Genomic DNA, 13,712 nt, shown 5'->3' with positions numbered 1-13,712 from the left:
CCCCAGATTTTTAAACAAAAAAATGGCCTGTGAGCAAGTAGAGACAAGAGAAGGGCCTCTGTATCCAGCTCCAATAAGAAAATGGAGAGTTTATAACCAAAAATACGAAGTTCCCAAAGGTCTAATTGAAGCTATTCGACCACCAATTTCTTAAGACAATTCTAATTTCTGTAATATGTAAAATATATAAAATTTTCGAATAGAATAAAATTACACTGATGATATATATTTATGCATTTCCCCAGAGTTCATGTCACACTCTTCAGAGTGTGTGCAAGGGTATGTAAAGATCTTGTCAATATGTCATAAGAGAAGGGAAGGGGAATCTATGAACTTGTTCTTTGTTGTTTATCATTTACAAGTACTTCAAGTGGAAGATGCGTCCTATATGGGTGTGTGTGCGTCTTGTCTTTCATAGAGGAAGCAAAGACATTTTTGGGCAATGGCAAGTGTAACACTCATTATTGAAGTGCTTCACCAGACCAAATATTTAGCGTTGCTTGAATTGTTGGGTTTTGAGTTCAATAAATTACCACTTCCCGCAGTTATATGAGACATAAGGGAAGCTCTGCGACAGCACCACATTGATTACTAATTTCCTGGAAGATACTCAGAGTGTTTTGAAATTCATTTCGTATTGGGGTCACCAAACAATGCATGTGTAAAGTGATACTTTTTCCATTGGCATATCCTTAAAAAAAATGAACTGAAAATAGGTACATACATAATTAAATTAAAAAGACAGGTTATTGTTTCTTGTGGCCACAATAAAATCGCCAAGAGTAATCAATAATGTTCGATGTAGAGAATTGTGGTTAACCCTGGACAGTCATCCTTCGTCAAAATGACGACGCGTAATTTCATTTTCGATTTAAAATGCATTTTAGTCGTTTGGGAAATCATAAATTTAAGTTATACTAATTCAACCATTTTACGAATTTTTGTTTTATACTAATTAAAAACAAATTGAACAAGAAAATAAACACAATTTTGGTTCTCATTTTTGCTTACGATGTAAATTATAGCGTCTTGAAATAAGCCGTAGTCAAAATGACGAAGGATGACGTTAGTGTATAAAAAATAAGGATGACTTTCCAGGGTTAAAATAGCTTAGCAAACGTTAACAGAATTGTCCTTGTGTGTGTGTATGTGTGGTACTTTTGTTTAACGGTATCACAATTTAAAATAGCTTTAGCGGAGCTTTTCAAACACATACAGACATTAAGGGTGACTTTTAAACTGTGAACACAGCTGCCATCTATGTTATAAATATACTTCAAAAAAGCATACATCTTGGCAATGACAAATCGTAAAATACTATAGGGGGTGTTGTAGTGAGAAATGTGTGTATACACATTAGCTATTTCGTAATTTTTCATTGAAAGCTATACAGTTACGAGCTTTTTCGATAGATAGATAAATAAAGAAATTATTTTTGGCTTTTATTAAAAGCTACTAAGCAGTTTATTTGAAATTTAAGGTTTTCCATATAAAAAAACTTAGTAATTGTCTTAGAACTTTTAAAGGAAACATTTTATTAAGAAATTTTTCAATCGAAGAAATTATAATGAATTACACTATGGACCAAAAAAGCAAATTATAAATTAAATTTTCGTATGAAATTGACATGACTTTCTTGACTTGACTTTCTCTTGAATATATGTGCGCTTTACACTTTTTCATTAAAAAATTGACTACACTCAAAAAAAAAGTGAACTACCTATTTCACTAAAGCCAATTTAACTTTATTTTAGTTCATGGAATTATTATGTTTGGAGAAAATTATTATGTTTGGAGAAATTTTCCTTTACTCCAATAATTTTTTGCGTACGATAGTTAAATGAACTAAAAGACAGGAAAAAATTATACACGAATTAAGCATAAAGATTTACTAAATTCGTATTTCTCACAAAATAGTTCATTATTTCTTTAAATTTGTAAAGTTTACTACAAATGTGTCCATCATGAACTTCATATGGCACTAAAGACATTCTTGCAATTTTGAACCCCAATTTTTTCCTTCAAACTATAAAATTTTCTTTAACAAGTGAAAAAAATTAATTATGTCTAACATTTTTTTTTTGAATTTGTCGAAAAATATTTACTTATTTGTATGATATTGGCGTGATGCCAGCGTTTGTAGTACTGTTTAGTTAAAATTTTCTAAAAACTTTTAAATTTTTCTAAAATTAACCAAAAGTTTTCTTCACTGTTTTTTCAGTGTATGAACTTCTTCATAAATATGTAGAAATTTTCAATATAATAAAGTAAACTTTCATAAAAAAATGTAATATGAATTTCAATTTTTTTCATAAACAATTGATTACACACTCATTTTTTTACGTGCTAAAGAAAATTTCGCCTCTTAAGGCCGGTATTAAGTTTTGCATTGTCGATCTAAAATATCAATTTTTTACGGTTGCTTTTTTTTAAATATATTATTTTAATAATTTTTTTTAGTTCTTGCTTTGCATCATTCCATATCAAGTTATAAAATTTGGCAATAAAGTTATAATTTCATTTGGTTTTTACACATGTATTTTCCATTCTAGCGGCTAAACTTGAACTTAATAATTTTTTCCATCTTCGTGGAAAAAATTGCAGTTAGAAATTGCAAAAATATCTTTAGCTTCGTCGAAGTTTATGATGGGCGCATTTGTGATAAAATTAAAAAAATTTAGGAAATAATGAACCTGAAAATTTGTCTTTTGTTTGCAGGTAGGTCAAGTTCCAAGATGGGCTCCATCGGTCGATATAGCCCGATATAACCCGAACCCCCGATTTGGGGGTTTGAGCATCTAGACACTAGAGCTCGGCCGAAGAATTTGCAAGAGGCCGATTAACCGACCCCGAAACTGTTTGAATAATTCATTTTATATTGAATTGTCCCAGTGTTGATTTTGTCTCAGTCAAAATACCCAGCACAAAAAAAACTGAAACAAGTATATACGGCACTAAGTTCGGCCGGGCCGAATCTTAAATACCCACCACCATGAACCAAATATTAGGGTTTCCTTTGAAATTTCAGGAGGGCTTGAGGACTTGAGGGTACTTCCCGAAGATAAATTTAAAGATTTCACCTATGAGGACTATATCAGATTCTGGATTTATAAGGACCATTTTTGTTTGAGTTTTAGAGGAATCATTAACATCTCTTGTAAGTGTGCAAGAAAATTATAAAATAACGTCTTGATTTGAAATATTAAATCTGTAGAAGTAAAATCTGGAAATTTTACATTGAGTTTCAAGCAATTTTCATGATCTGTGTGCCTTCTACATCCTCAAGAAGTGAAGTCGGTCTATATGGAGGCATTACCTAATGGACCGATAAAAACTTAATCCGATACACGTTTTTGTGAGCCTAAAATACCAGAATATTTACAATTTCAGGCAAATCAGATAAAAACTACGGTTTCTAGAAACCCAAGGAGTTAAATCGGGAGATCGTTCTTATGGGGGCTATACTAAAATATGGACCGATACTCACCGTTTTCGGCACACCTCTTTATGACCCGAAAATACCTCTAGATTTCCAATTTCAGGCAAATAGGATAAAAACTTCGGATTCTAGAAGCCCAAGAAGTAAAATCGGGAAATCGGTCTATATGGGGGCTATACCAACATATGGACCGATACCCACCATTTTCGGCACACCTCTTTATGGTCCTAAAATACCTCTAGATTTCCAATTTCAGACAAATTGAATAAAAACTGCGGTTTCTATAAGCCCAAGAAGTAAAATCGGGAGGTCGGTTTATATGGGGACTATATCAAAACCTGGACCGATATAGCCCGTCTTCGAACTTGACCTGCCTGCAGACAAAAGACGAGTTTGTGCAAAATTTCAGCACGATTGCTTCATTATTGAAGACTGTAGCGTGATTACAACAGACAGACAGACAGACGGACAGACGGACATCGTTATATCGTCTTAGAATTTCTCCCTGATCAAAAATATATATACTTTATATAGTCGGAAATCGATATTTCGATGTGTTACAAACGGAATGACAAACTTATTATACCCCCGTCACCATTCTATGGTGGTGGGTATAAAAATTATAAAAGTAATTTTTTTTTTTATATCAAACTACGGAGTTTTTATCCGATTTGCTTGAAACCGGAAATCCAACGGTGCCGAACGGGAGATCGGTATACATAACCCCCATGTATACCGATCTCCCGTTTTGACACGGCAATTTTTATCCGGTTTGCCTGAGATTCAATATATAGAGGTACTTCAGGTCCACAAATAGGTTTGCCAAATATGGTGTGTATCATATTTTGAGAATATGACTTCACAGAAAAAAATATCACGAAAATATTTCCAATCGAAGTCTTAATTGAGTTTTAAAAAATATTCAATTAAAAATTTAATCGATTCAACAAATTTTTGAATTGAAACAAAAATCAATCACAAAAATTAATAGTATCAATTAATTTTTTAATGGGATCAATTAGGTTTTTAGTTTGACCTTCAATTCATTTTTAATTGATACTATCACTTCTGTGATTGAAGACATTACAATTAAAAAATTAATTGGATCAATTAATTTCGTGATTGAATCAGAAAAAAATAATTTTTTGTGTGTACTTTAATTGCATTATTATTAAGAAGAAAATTTTTGTTCATAAATACATGGTGACCGAACTCCCATATTCATTTCTCGAACATTTGGAAGACGATTACCGGTCTCCTGAAGTTGTGTCTCGAAATCTTGATCTTATTGCAGCTCGCAAGTTGGTATGACAATAAATTTTATATAATTGTTTAAAATTTTAAATTGTTACTTATTTTCTATAGCAAATAATATTTCTTATTTTATTTTTGACAAAACAAATTTGCCCAAAAATTTATAGGGGATTTTTGTGAGGAATTTTAATTTAAATTAGTGAATTTTGAGGACGACATCGTCCCAAATTGGGGACCAGAAAAATAATGAAAACACTAATCATAATTGTAAAAAATGGAAAATTATTTACGTATAAAAGATTCTACTCGTAAACTCGATTATTTTTTAAGACTCCGATCCGATTTTTCGCAATCTTAACGGGTGTTGGGATAAAAAAGTGGCACAGTATGAAAAAAGTGGCACAAATATGTAAAAAGTAGGTGTTGGAATAAAAAAGTGGCCCAGTATAAAAAAGTGGTGGCACAGATATGTAAAAAGTGTGGTATTTAGTGGCACATAAGTATTACCGCTTGAAAAATGTTGCAATTTTGCCACTATTTATGTGTATACACTGATTTACCAAAAAATTTCTCCTTACAAAGGTTGAGAAACATGAACACAAAATTGCCAAATTTTTCAAGTCCTATTGAGAAATTCTAGACAAAATTGTATCCTGGTAATTAAATTAACTTATAGAAGCAGAAAAAAATATGACAAACAATTAAGGAAGTCGGCAACAAATTCAAAATTTCACCATATATCTACTTTCCCTCTCCTACTCACCAACACTTATACATGCACTTGGCTATAGCTCACTTGTAAGGATGCTCTGCTGCTGTCAATGTGTATTTGTCCTATAGGTTGGCGGCCATCGCTCAGTCGTATATGTGTTATGTTCATTATAATAGCTTATGTGTTTTGCTTGGTGGTCACGTTACGTTCACTCGTTGTGTTCCAAATTAATTTGGTGACATCACAGTGACAAAAATGTGTTTAGCGTTTTGGGATTTTGCTACCATTAACAATTCATTAAACAATTTCTATAGGCAAATCTTCTTCTTGTTGGCATTTCAGGGCATTTTTAATGACTCCTCTCTCCCACACACACACTGAGTGGGAGCGAGCTGTCCAAGAAGTCCTTTTTCGTTTGGCTTTATGGCTGAGTGAATGACTCGTCCTAGAAGTCTATGTGATAAAAATGTATATCTATGTATATATGCGTTAAATGGGTATGTGTATGCGTGTGTGTGTGCGTTGACCAGAAGAATGGATGTTTTGGTTTTCCCAAAAAAATAGGGTGGATGGTTTTCTGTTCGTTTGATGTGCGTAAACAATTTTCTAATTTGAAGGGTAAGAGTTGCAAGCTACTGAGGAAGGATGTATGAAACTTTTTCTATTAAAACTACACGATTTCACGATTGACTCGTGGGAATACGTATTTTTGAAAGGGTAGGGCTGTCTAAATGCTATACCAATTAGCAGACATAAAGATATGTCGTCTAGCCCTAAGTGAAAATTTGCTTAAATTTAGCCGGTCAGAAAGGCGTTAACCAGCCGTGTCATTGTATGATGTTTTTTTCTATTCTATGCTCCTCGGAAAAATGGGGATATATAAAATTGACATTATTATTCGGTTTGTAATGTTTTAAAATATTGGTTAGTTATCTTATAGAAATACTATATATGTTTTTGATTTATAGTATCCTAAAATTATATTCGATAGGCTATAAGCTGTCCGTCCGTTCGAATGTAAAAAAACGTTGTAGGTTGTAAAGTGTGTGGCACAAAAGGTTTGAAATTCAATAAAATATGGCAAAATAATTTTAAAAAAAGTGACACTTATTTCTTGAAATTAGCAGTTCCATGAAGAACCCTACCTACCTATCTACTATAGAAAATTGTTGTTTGTACTCAAAAGAGATTTATTAACCAATTTGTTTTTATTTAAAAATGTTTGTTGTATTAAGGTAGGTTTCTCTAAAAGCTTCACGTTTTAATGACGAATGCCTAAAGATGGGCTTGGGGTTATACTTTGGGGACATACATAGAATCCGTTTACTTTGGGTACAAATCTCTCAATGAATTAAACGTTATCTATATCAGCTATATCATCCTTTTTGAAATCTTATTACTCGAGTCTTCTTACCTTCATCTATCTTACCAGTTTAGTTACCAGGGACATCCGTCTCAATTGTTAAATGATAATTTTCATACATGGAAATATTATTTGAAAATCTAAAATTCCATTACCATATTGTTCAGCTTAATGAGGAAAAGTTTTTATACAAAAAAAAAAACAAAAATCATTGTCGTAACTGTTCTATTTTACATTACTAGCATAGTTTAAAGCAAGTTTCATCATAGATGATACATTTGGAAGTTCTGTTTGCAAATGGACGAATTGTCCCCAAAATGCCTCTATTCTAGTCATGTGCCTAAATTATGAAGGAACTTTGTTCAAGCAAGGTACATACTTCAACCATTTAAGACATTTGTGATAATAAATAAAAGATTCTTAATCTCTAATAGTAAAATCATATTTCTTCTTTGAAGGATTGCCATCACGGTTGCCACAATTGGTAGAATTCTACTAAAAATGGTAGATTTTTATACCCTCCATCATAGGATGGGGGTATATTAATTATACCCTCCATCATAGGATGGGGGTATATTAACTTTGTCATTCCGTTTGTAACACATCGAAATATTGCTCCAAGACCCCATAAAGTATATATATTCTGGGTCGTGGTGAAATTCTGAGTCGATCTAAGCATGTCCGTCCGTCCGTCCGTCTGTTGAAATCACGCTAACTTCCGAACGGAACAAGCTATCGACTTGAAACTTGGCACAAGTAGTTGTTATCGATGTAGGTCGGATGGTATTGAAAATGGGCCATATCGGTCCACTTTTACGTATAGCCCCCATATAAAGGGACCCTCAGATTTGGCTTGTGGAGCCTCTAACAGAAGCACATTTCATCCGATCCGGCTGAAATTTGGTATATGATGATGGTATATGGTCTCTAACAACCATGCAAAAATTGGTCCATATCGGTCCATAATTATATATAGCCCCCATATAAACCGATCCCCAGATTTGGCTTGCGGAGCCTAAAAGAGAAGCAAATTTCATCCGATCCGGCTGAAATTTGGTACATGGTGTTGGTATATGGTATCTAACAACCATGCAAAAATTGGTTCACATCGGTCCACAATTATATATAGCCCCCATATAAACCGATCCCCAGATTTGGCTTGCGGAGCCTCACAGAGAAGAAAATTTCATCCGATCCGGCTGAAATTTGGTACATGATGTTGGTATATGGTCTCTAACAACCATGCAAAAATTGGTCCATATCGGTCCTTAATTATATATAGCCCCCATATAAACCGATCCCCAGATTTGGCTTGTGGAGCCTCTAAGAGAAGCATATTTCATACGATCCGACTGAAATTTGGTACATGGTGTTGGTATATGGTCTCTAACAATTATGCAAAAATTGGTCCACATCAGTCCATAATTATATATAGCCCCCATATAAACCGATCCCCAGATTTGGCTTGCGGAGCCGCAAAGAGAAGCAAATTTCATCCGATCCGGCTGAAATTTGGTACATGGTATTGGTATATGGTCTCTAACAACCGTGCAAAAATTTATCCACATCGGTCCATAATTATATATAGCGCCCATATAAACCGATCCCCAGATTTGGGTTGCGGAGCCTCAAAGAGAAGCAAATTTCATCCGATCCGCCTGAAATTTGGTACATGATATTGGTATATGGTCTCAAACAACCATGCAAATATTGGTCCACATCGGTTCATAATTATATATAGCCCCATATAAACCGATCCCCAAATTTGGCTTGCGAAGTCTCCAAGAGAAGCAAATTTCATCCAATCCGGTTGTAATTTGGAACATGGTGTTAGTATATGATCTTTAACAACCGTGCCAGAATTGGTCCATATTGGTCCATAATTATATATAGCCCCCATATAAAACATTCTCCAGATTTGACCTCCGGAGCCTCTTGGAGGAGCAAAATTCATCCGATCCGGTTCAAATTAGGAACGTGGTGTTAGTATATGGTCGCTAACAGCCATACCAAAATTGGTCCAATCACACAAAAATTGGTCCATATCGGTTCATGATTATGGTTGCCGCTAGAGCCAAAAATAATCTACCAAAATTTTATTTCTATAGAAAATTTTGTCAAAATTTTATTTCTAGAGAAAATTTTGTTAAAATTTTATTCGGTTCATAATAAAATGTTCATCACTGTCAAAATTTTATTTCTATAGAAAATTTTGTCAAAATTTTATTTCTATAGAAAATTTTGTTCAAATTTTATTCGGTTCATAATCATGGTTGCCACTCGAGCCAAAAATAACCTACCAAGATTTTATTTCTATAGAAAATTTTGCCAAAAATTTATTTCTATAGAAAATTTTGTTAAAATTTTATTTCTGTAGAAATTTTTGTCAAAATTTTCTTTCTATAGAAAATTTTGTCAAAATTTTTATTTCTATAGAACATTTTGTGAAAATTTTATTTCAATAGAAAATTTTGTTAAAATTTTATTTCTGTAGAAAATTTTGTCAAAATTTTATGTCTACTTTGTCCAACTGAATTATATATGTACGTATTGGATCGATCTTTTTTGATTTAATATATACCACGTATGGACTTACATACAATTTAAAAGATGGTGTTAGGAGGTTTTAAGATACCTTGCCATCGGCAAGCGTTACCGCAACTTAAGTAATTCGATTGTGGATGGCAGTGTTTAGATGAAGTTTCTACGCAATCCTTGATGGAGGGTACATAAGCTTCGGCCTGGCCGAACTTACGGCCGTATATACTTGTTTTTACTGTTTCATAGGGAGCCACCGTGGTGCAATGGTTATCATGCCCGCCTTGCATACACAAGGTTGTGGGTTCGATTCCTGCTTCGACCGAACACCAAACATTTTTTCAGCGGTGGATTATCCTACCTCAGTAATGCTGGTGACATTTCTGAGGGTTTCAAAGCTTCTCTAAGTGGTTTCACTGGAATGTGGAACGCCGTTCAGACTCGGCTATAAAAAGGAGGTCCCTTGTCATTGAGCTTAACATGGAATCGGGCAGCACTCAGTGATAAGAGAGAAGTTCACCACTGTGATATCACAATGGACTGAATAGTCTAAGTGAGCCTGATACATCGGGTTGCCACCTACCTAACCTACTGTTTCATAGATTGGTAGAATTTTTGATGTTTTGCTAGATTTTGCAAAATATTCCTCTCCAACTAAGATGTACTTCAATAGACAAAATTTTGTAAAGAAATAAAATTTTGACAACATTTTCTATAGAAATAAAATTTTGACATTTTCTATAGAAATAAAATGTTAACAAAATTTTCTACAGAAATAAAATTTTGACAAAATCTTCTATGGGAATTAAAATTTTGATCAAATTTTTATAGAAATAAAATTTTGACAAAATATTCTATAGAAATAAAATTTTGCCAAATTTTTCTATAAAAATAAAATTTTGACAAAATTTTCTTAGAAGTAAAATTTTAGCAAAATTTTCTATAGAAATAAAATTTTAGCAAAATTTTCTATAGAAATAAAAATTTGACAAAATTTCTATAGAAATAAAATTTTAGCAAAATTTTCTATAGATATAAAATTTTGACAAAATCTATGGGCATTAAAATTCTGACCAAATTTTTTATAGAAATTAAATATTGACCAAATTTTTTATAGAAATAAAATTGTGACAAAATGTTCTATAGAAATAAAATTTTTACCAAATTTTCTATAGAAATACATTTTTTAAAAAAATTTTTATAGAAGTTTAATTTGTACAAAATTTTCTATAAAATAAAATTTTGACAAAATTTTCCATAGAAATAAAATTTTGACAAAATTTTCTATAGAAGTAAATTTTGACAAAATTTTCCATAGAAATAAAATTTTGGCAAAATTTTCTATAGAAATGAAATTTTGGCAAAATTTTCTATAGAAATAAAATTTTGACAAAATTTTCTATGGAAATAAAAATTTGACAAAATTTTCTATAGAAATAAAATTTTGCCAAATTTTCTATAAAAATAAAATTTTGACAAAATTTTCTATAGAAACAAAAATTTTTCAAAATTTTCTATAGAAATAAAATTTTAGCAAAATTTTCTATAGAAATAAAATTTTGATAATATCTTCTATGGGCATTAAAATTTTGACCAAATTTTTTATAGAAATAAAATTTTGACCAAATTTTTTATAAAAATAAAATTTTGACAAAATGTTCTATAGAAATAAAATTTTTACAAAATTTTTTATAGAAATTAAATTTTGACAACATTTTCTATAGAAATAAAATTTTGACAAACTTTTTTATAGAAATTAAATTTTGACAAAATTTTCTATAGAAATAAAATTTTTACAAAATATTCTATAAAAATAAAATGTTGACCAATTTTTTTTTATAGAAATGAATTTTTTTCCTTCGTTTTGTTTTGTTATTGTTGGTTTTGTTCTTTAATCATTGTTGTTGTTTTTGATTTCAGCTTAAAACCATGCATTGACTAAACTACAAGTGTAGCTGAAGCAACATAGGAAAAGAATGTTTGTCAAATTTATTTGGGCAAATTTATTTGATAAAATTTTCTATGGAAATAAAATTTTGACAAATTTTCCATAGAAATAAAAATTTGAGAAAATTTCTATAGAAATAAAATTTTAGCAAAATTTTCTATAGAAATAAAAATTTGACAAAATCTTCTATGGGCATTCAAATTTTTACAAAATTTTCTATAGAAATAAATTTTTACAAAAGTTTTATAGAAGTTTAATTATTACAAAATTTTCTACAGAAATAAAATTTTGACAAAATCTTCTATGGGCATTAAAATTTTGACCAAATTTTTTATAGAAATAAAATTTTGACCAAATTTTTTATAGAAATAAAATTTTTACAAAATTTTCTATAGAAATACATTTTTTAAAAAAATTTTTATAGAAGTTTAATTTGTCCAAAATTTTCTATAGAAATAAAATTTTACAAAATTTTTATAGAAGTTTAATTTGTACAAAATTTTCTATAGAAATAAAATTTTGACAAAATTTTCTATAGAAATAAAATTTTGACAAAATTTTCTATAGAAATAAAATGTTGACAAAATTTTCTATAGAAATAAAATTTTGACAAAATTTTCTATAGAAATAAAATTTTGACAATATTTTCTATAGAAATAAAATTTTGACAACATTTTCTATAGAAATAAAATTTTGACAAAATTTTCTATAGAAATAAAATTTTGACAACATTTTCTATAAGAATAAAATTTTGACAAAATTTTCTATAGGAATAAAATTTTGACAAAATTTTCTATAGAAATAAAATTTGAACAAAATTTTCTAAACAAATAAAATTTTGACAAAATTTCTATAGGAATAAAATTTTGACAAAATTTTCTATAGAAATAAAATTTTGACAAAATTTTCTAAACAAATAAAATTTTGACAAAATTTTCTATAGAAATAAAATTTTGACAAAACACTATCAAAGTCCATTGTAAGTTCTCCCTTTTTGTAGAAGTAGTAAGTTTACCGTGTTGGTGCAAGCTAAAATCGTTAAAACATTTACAATGCATCCAAAAAACTGTCGCTAATAGAAGATATCATAATATATAATATTGCAATTCTTTATTCCAAATATAGACCACAAAAATTTAATCAAAAACTTCAAAAATGGTGGCATTTTGTCCCCAAAGTTCCTCCAATCTAGTTATGTCCCCAAATTATGGAGGAACTTTGATCAAGCAAAGTAAATACTTCAACTAATTAAAGTATTACAAATAATTGCAAGATGTATCCCTAAAAATATTTAAGTGTTGCCATATTTTATTTTGAAGGATTACCATATCGTTCGTCTTAATAAAGAAAAGTTCTTATATAATAATAAATCAGTGTCATAATTGTTATACTTTACATTAATAGCATATTTTAAAACAAGTTTCATCATAGATGTTCCATTTCGAAGTTCCATCGATTGTTTGCAAATGGTTGAATTGTCCCCAAATATGTCATATGGAGGAACTTTGATCAAACAAAGTAAATACTTCAACCAATTTAAAATATTATAAATAATTGAAAGATTTATCCCTAAAGATATTCTAAACTCATATGTTTCATTTAAGTGTTGCCATATCTTGCGGCTAAATCATTGGTATAACTGTAAGAACCCAAGTTATGGGGTCCTTTTTGAGGCAAGCACATAACACATAGCATGTGTACTATATAATTGAATTCTCTAAAACGTTGAACCCCAAAAACCCACCCTTACAGACCTATCAGCAGCAGCAGCATCATCATCATCAGGCAAAAAGTGGCAACATTAATGAAAACATAATAAATCATCATGTCCTTAATAAATTGATTTTCCTCCCCTCTTAACAAGCCCCCCACCATATGCTTTAGCAACACTATGAAATAAAATCAAAGCCAAAAGACTTGCAAGAATAACACACACAGTCATACATACATATACACTCACATAAAAGCTCGCTCTACTTTCTCTCGGACAAGTATTTCTAGAAACCAATAAATCTCATCAAAGGAAAGGGCATAATAGCTAGCTACAGACCGAAAAATGTTGTTACCATTTGGTATGGAGAGATGGTTAGATGCATTGTCATTTCCTTACAATAAAACCAATACCTAAGGAAATCAAGAGGATGAGAGCCGAATAACCTCAACAATTTAAAGGCGAAGGGAAAGCATTGGCAGGACAAAGGCAGGCAAGATATTGGCAAGAAACCAGAAATCACTTTAATTGTGCAGAATTTTCATTTCATCATTATGCCGGCTGCATCATAGATTCTCACAGTCAAGTAAGGACGATGGAAGACGGACGACGATGAGTACGAGTTGTTTGGATATTCACAACGTCACCAGCTCCATATCGACCATTAAGAGCTTCACAATGTGATACACTAAAATAATTTGAAATGAAGGGAAGACCAAATTAAGCTCAAAAAAATTTGTTTGGGGA

The 13,712-nt window shown here is 30.9% G+C and overlaps 2 protein-coding genes across 3 annotated transcripts in view; one reads left to right on the top strand and one right to left on the bottom strand.

Moving 5' to 3' along the window:
• ymp (yellow-emperor) overlaps positions 1-226 on the top strand; it is a 93,952-nt gene extending 93,726 nt beyond the window's left edge. The window contains exon 5 of the mRNA XM_075290467.1: positions 7-226. Coding sequence (XP_075146582.1) covers positions 7-154 — 148 coding nt within the window. The 3' untranslated portion in view covers positions 155-226. The remainder of the gene's footprint in view (positions 1-6) is intronic.
• msi (RNA-binding protein musashi) overlaps positions 1-13,712 on the bottom strand; it is a 612,288-nt gene that overhangs the window by 22,147 nt on the left and 576,429 nt on the right. The window lies entirely within an intron of this gene.

The sequence above is a fragment of the Haematobia irritans genome, chromosome 1 (genome assembly GCF_050003625.1).
Source record: "Haematobia irritans isolate KBUSLIRL chromosome 1, ASM5000362v1, whole genome shotgun sequence".
Lineage (NCBI taxonomy): Eukaryota > Metazoa > Arthropoda > Insecta > Diptera > Muscidae > Haematobia > Haematobia irritans.
The sequence above is the reverse complement of the archived record's forward strand: the minus strand, read 5'-3'. Positions and strand labels throughout refer to the sequence as shown.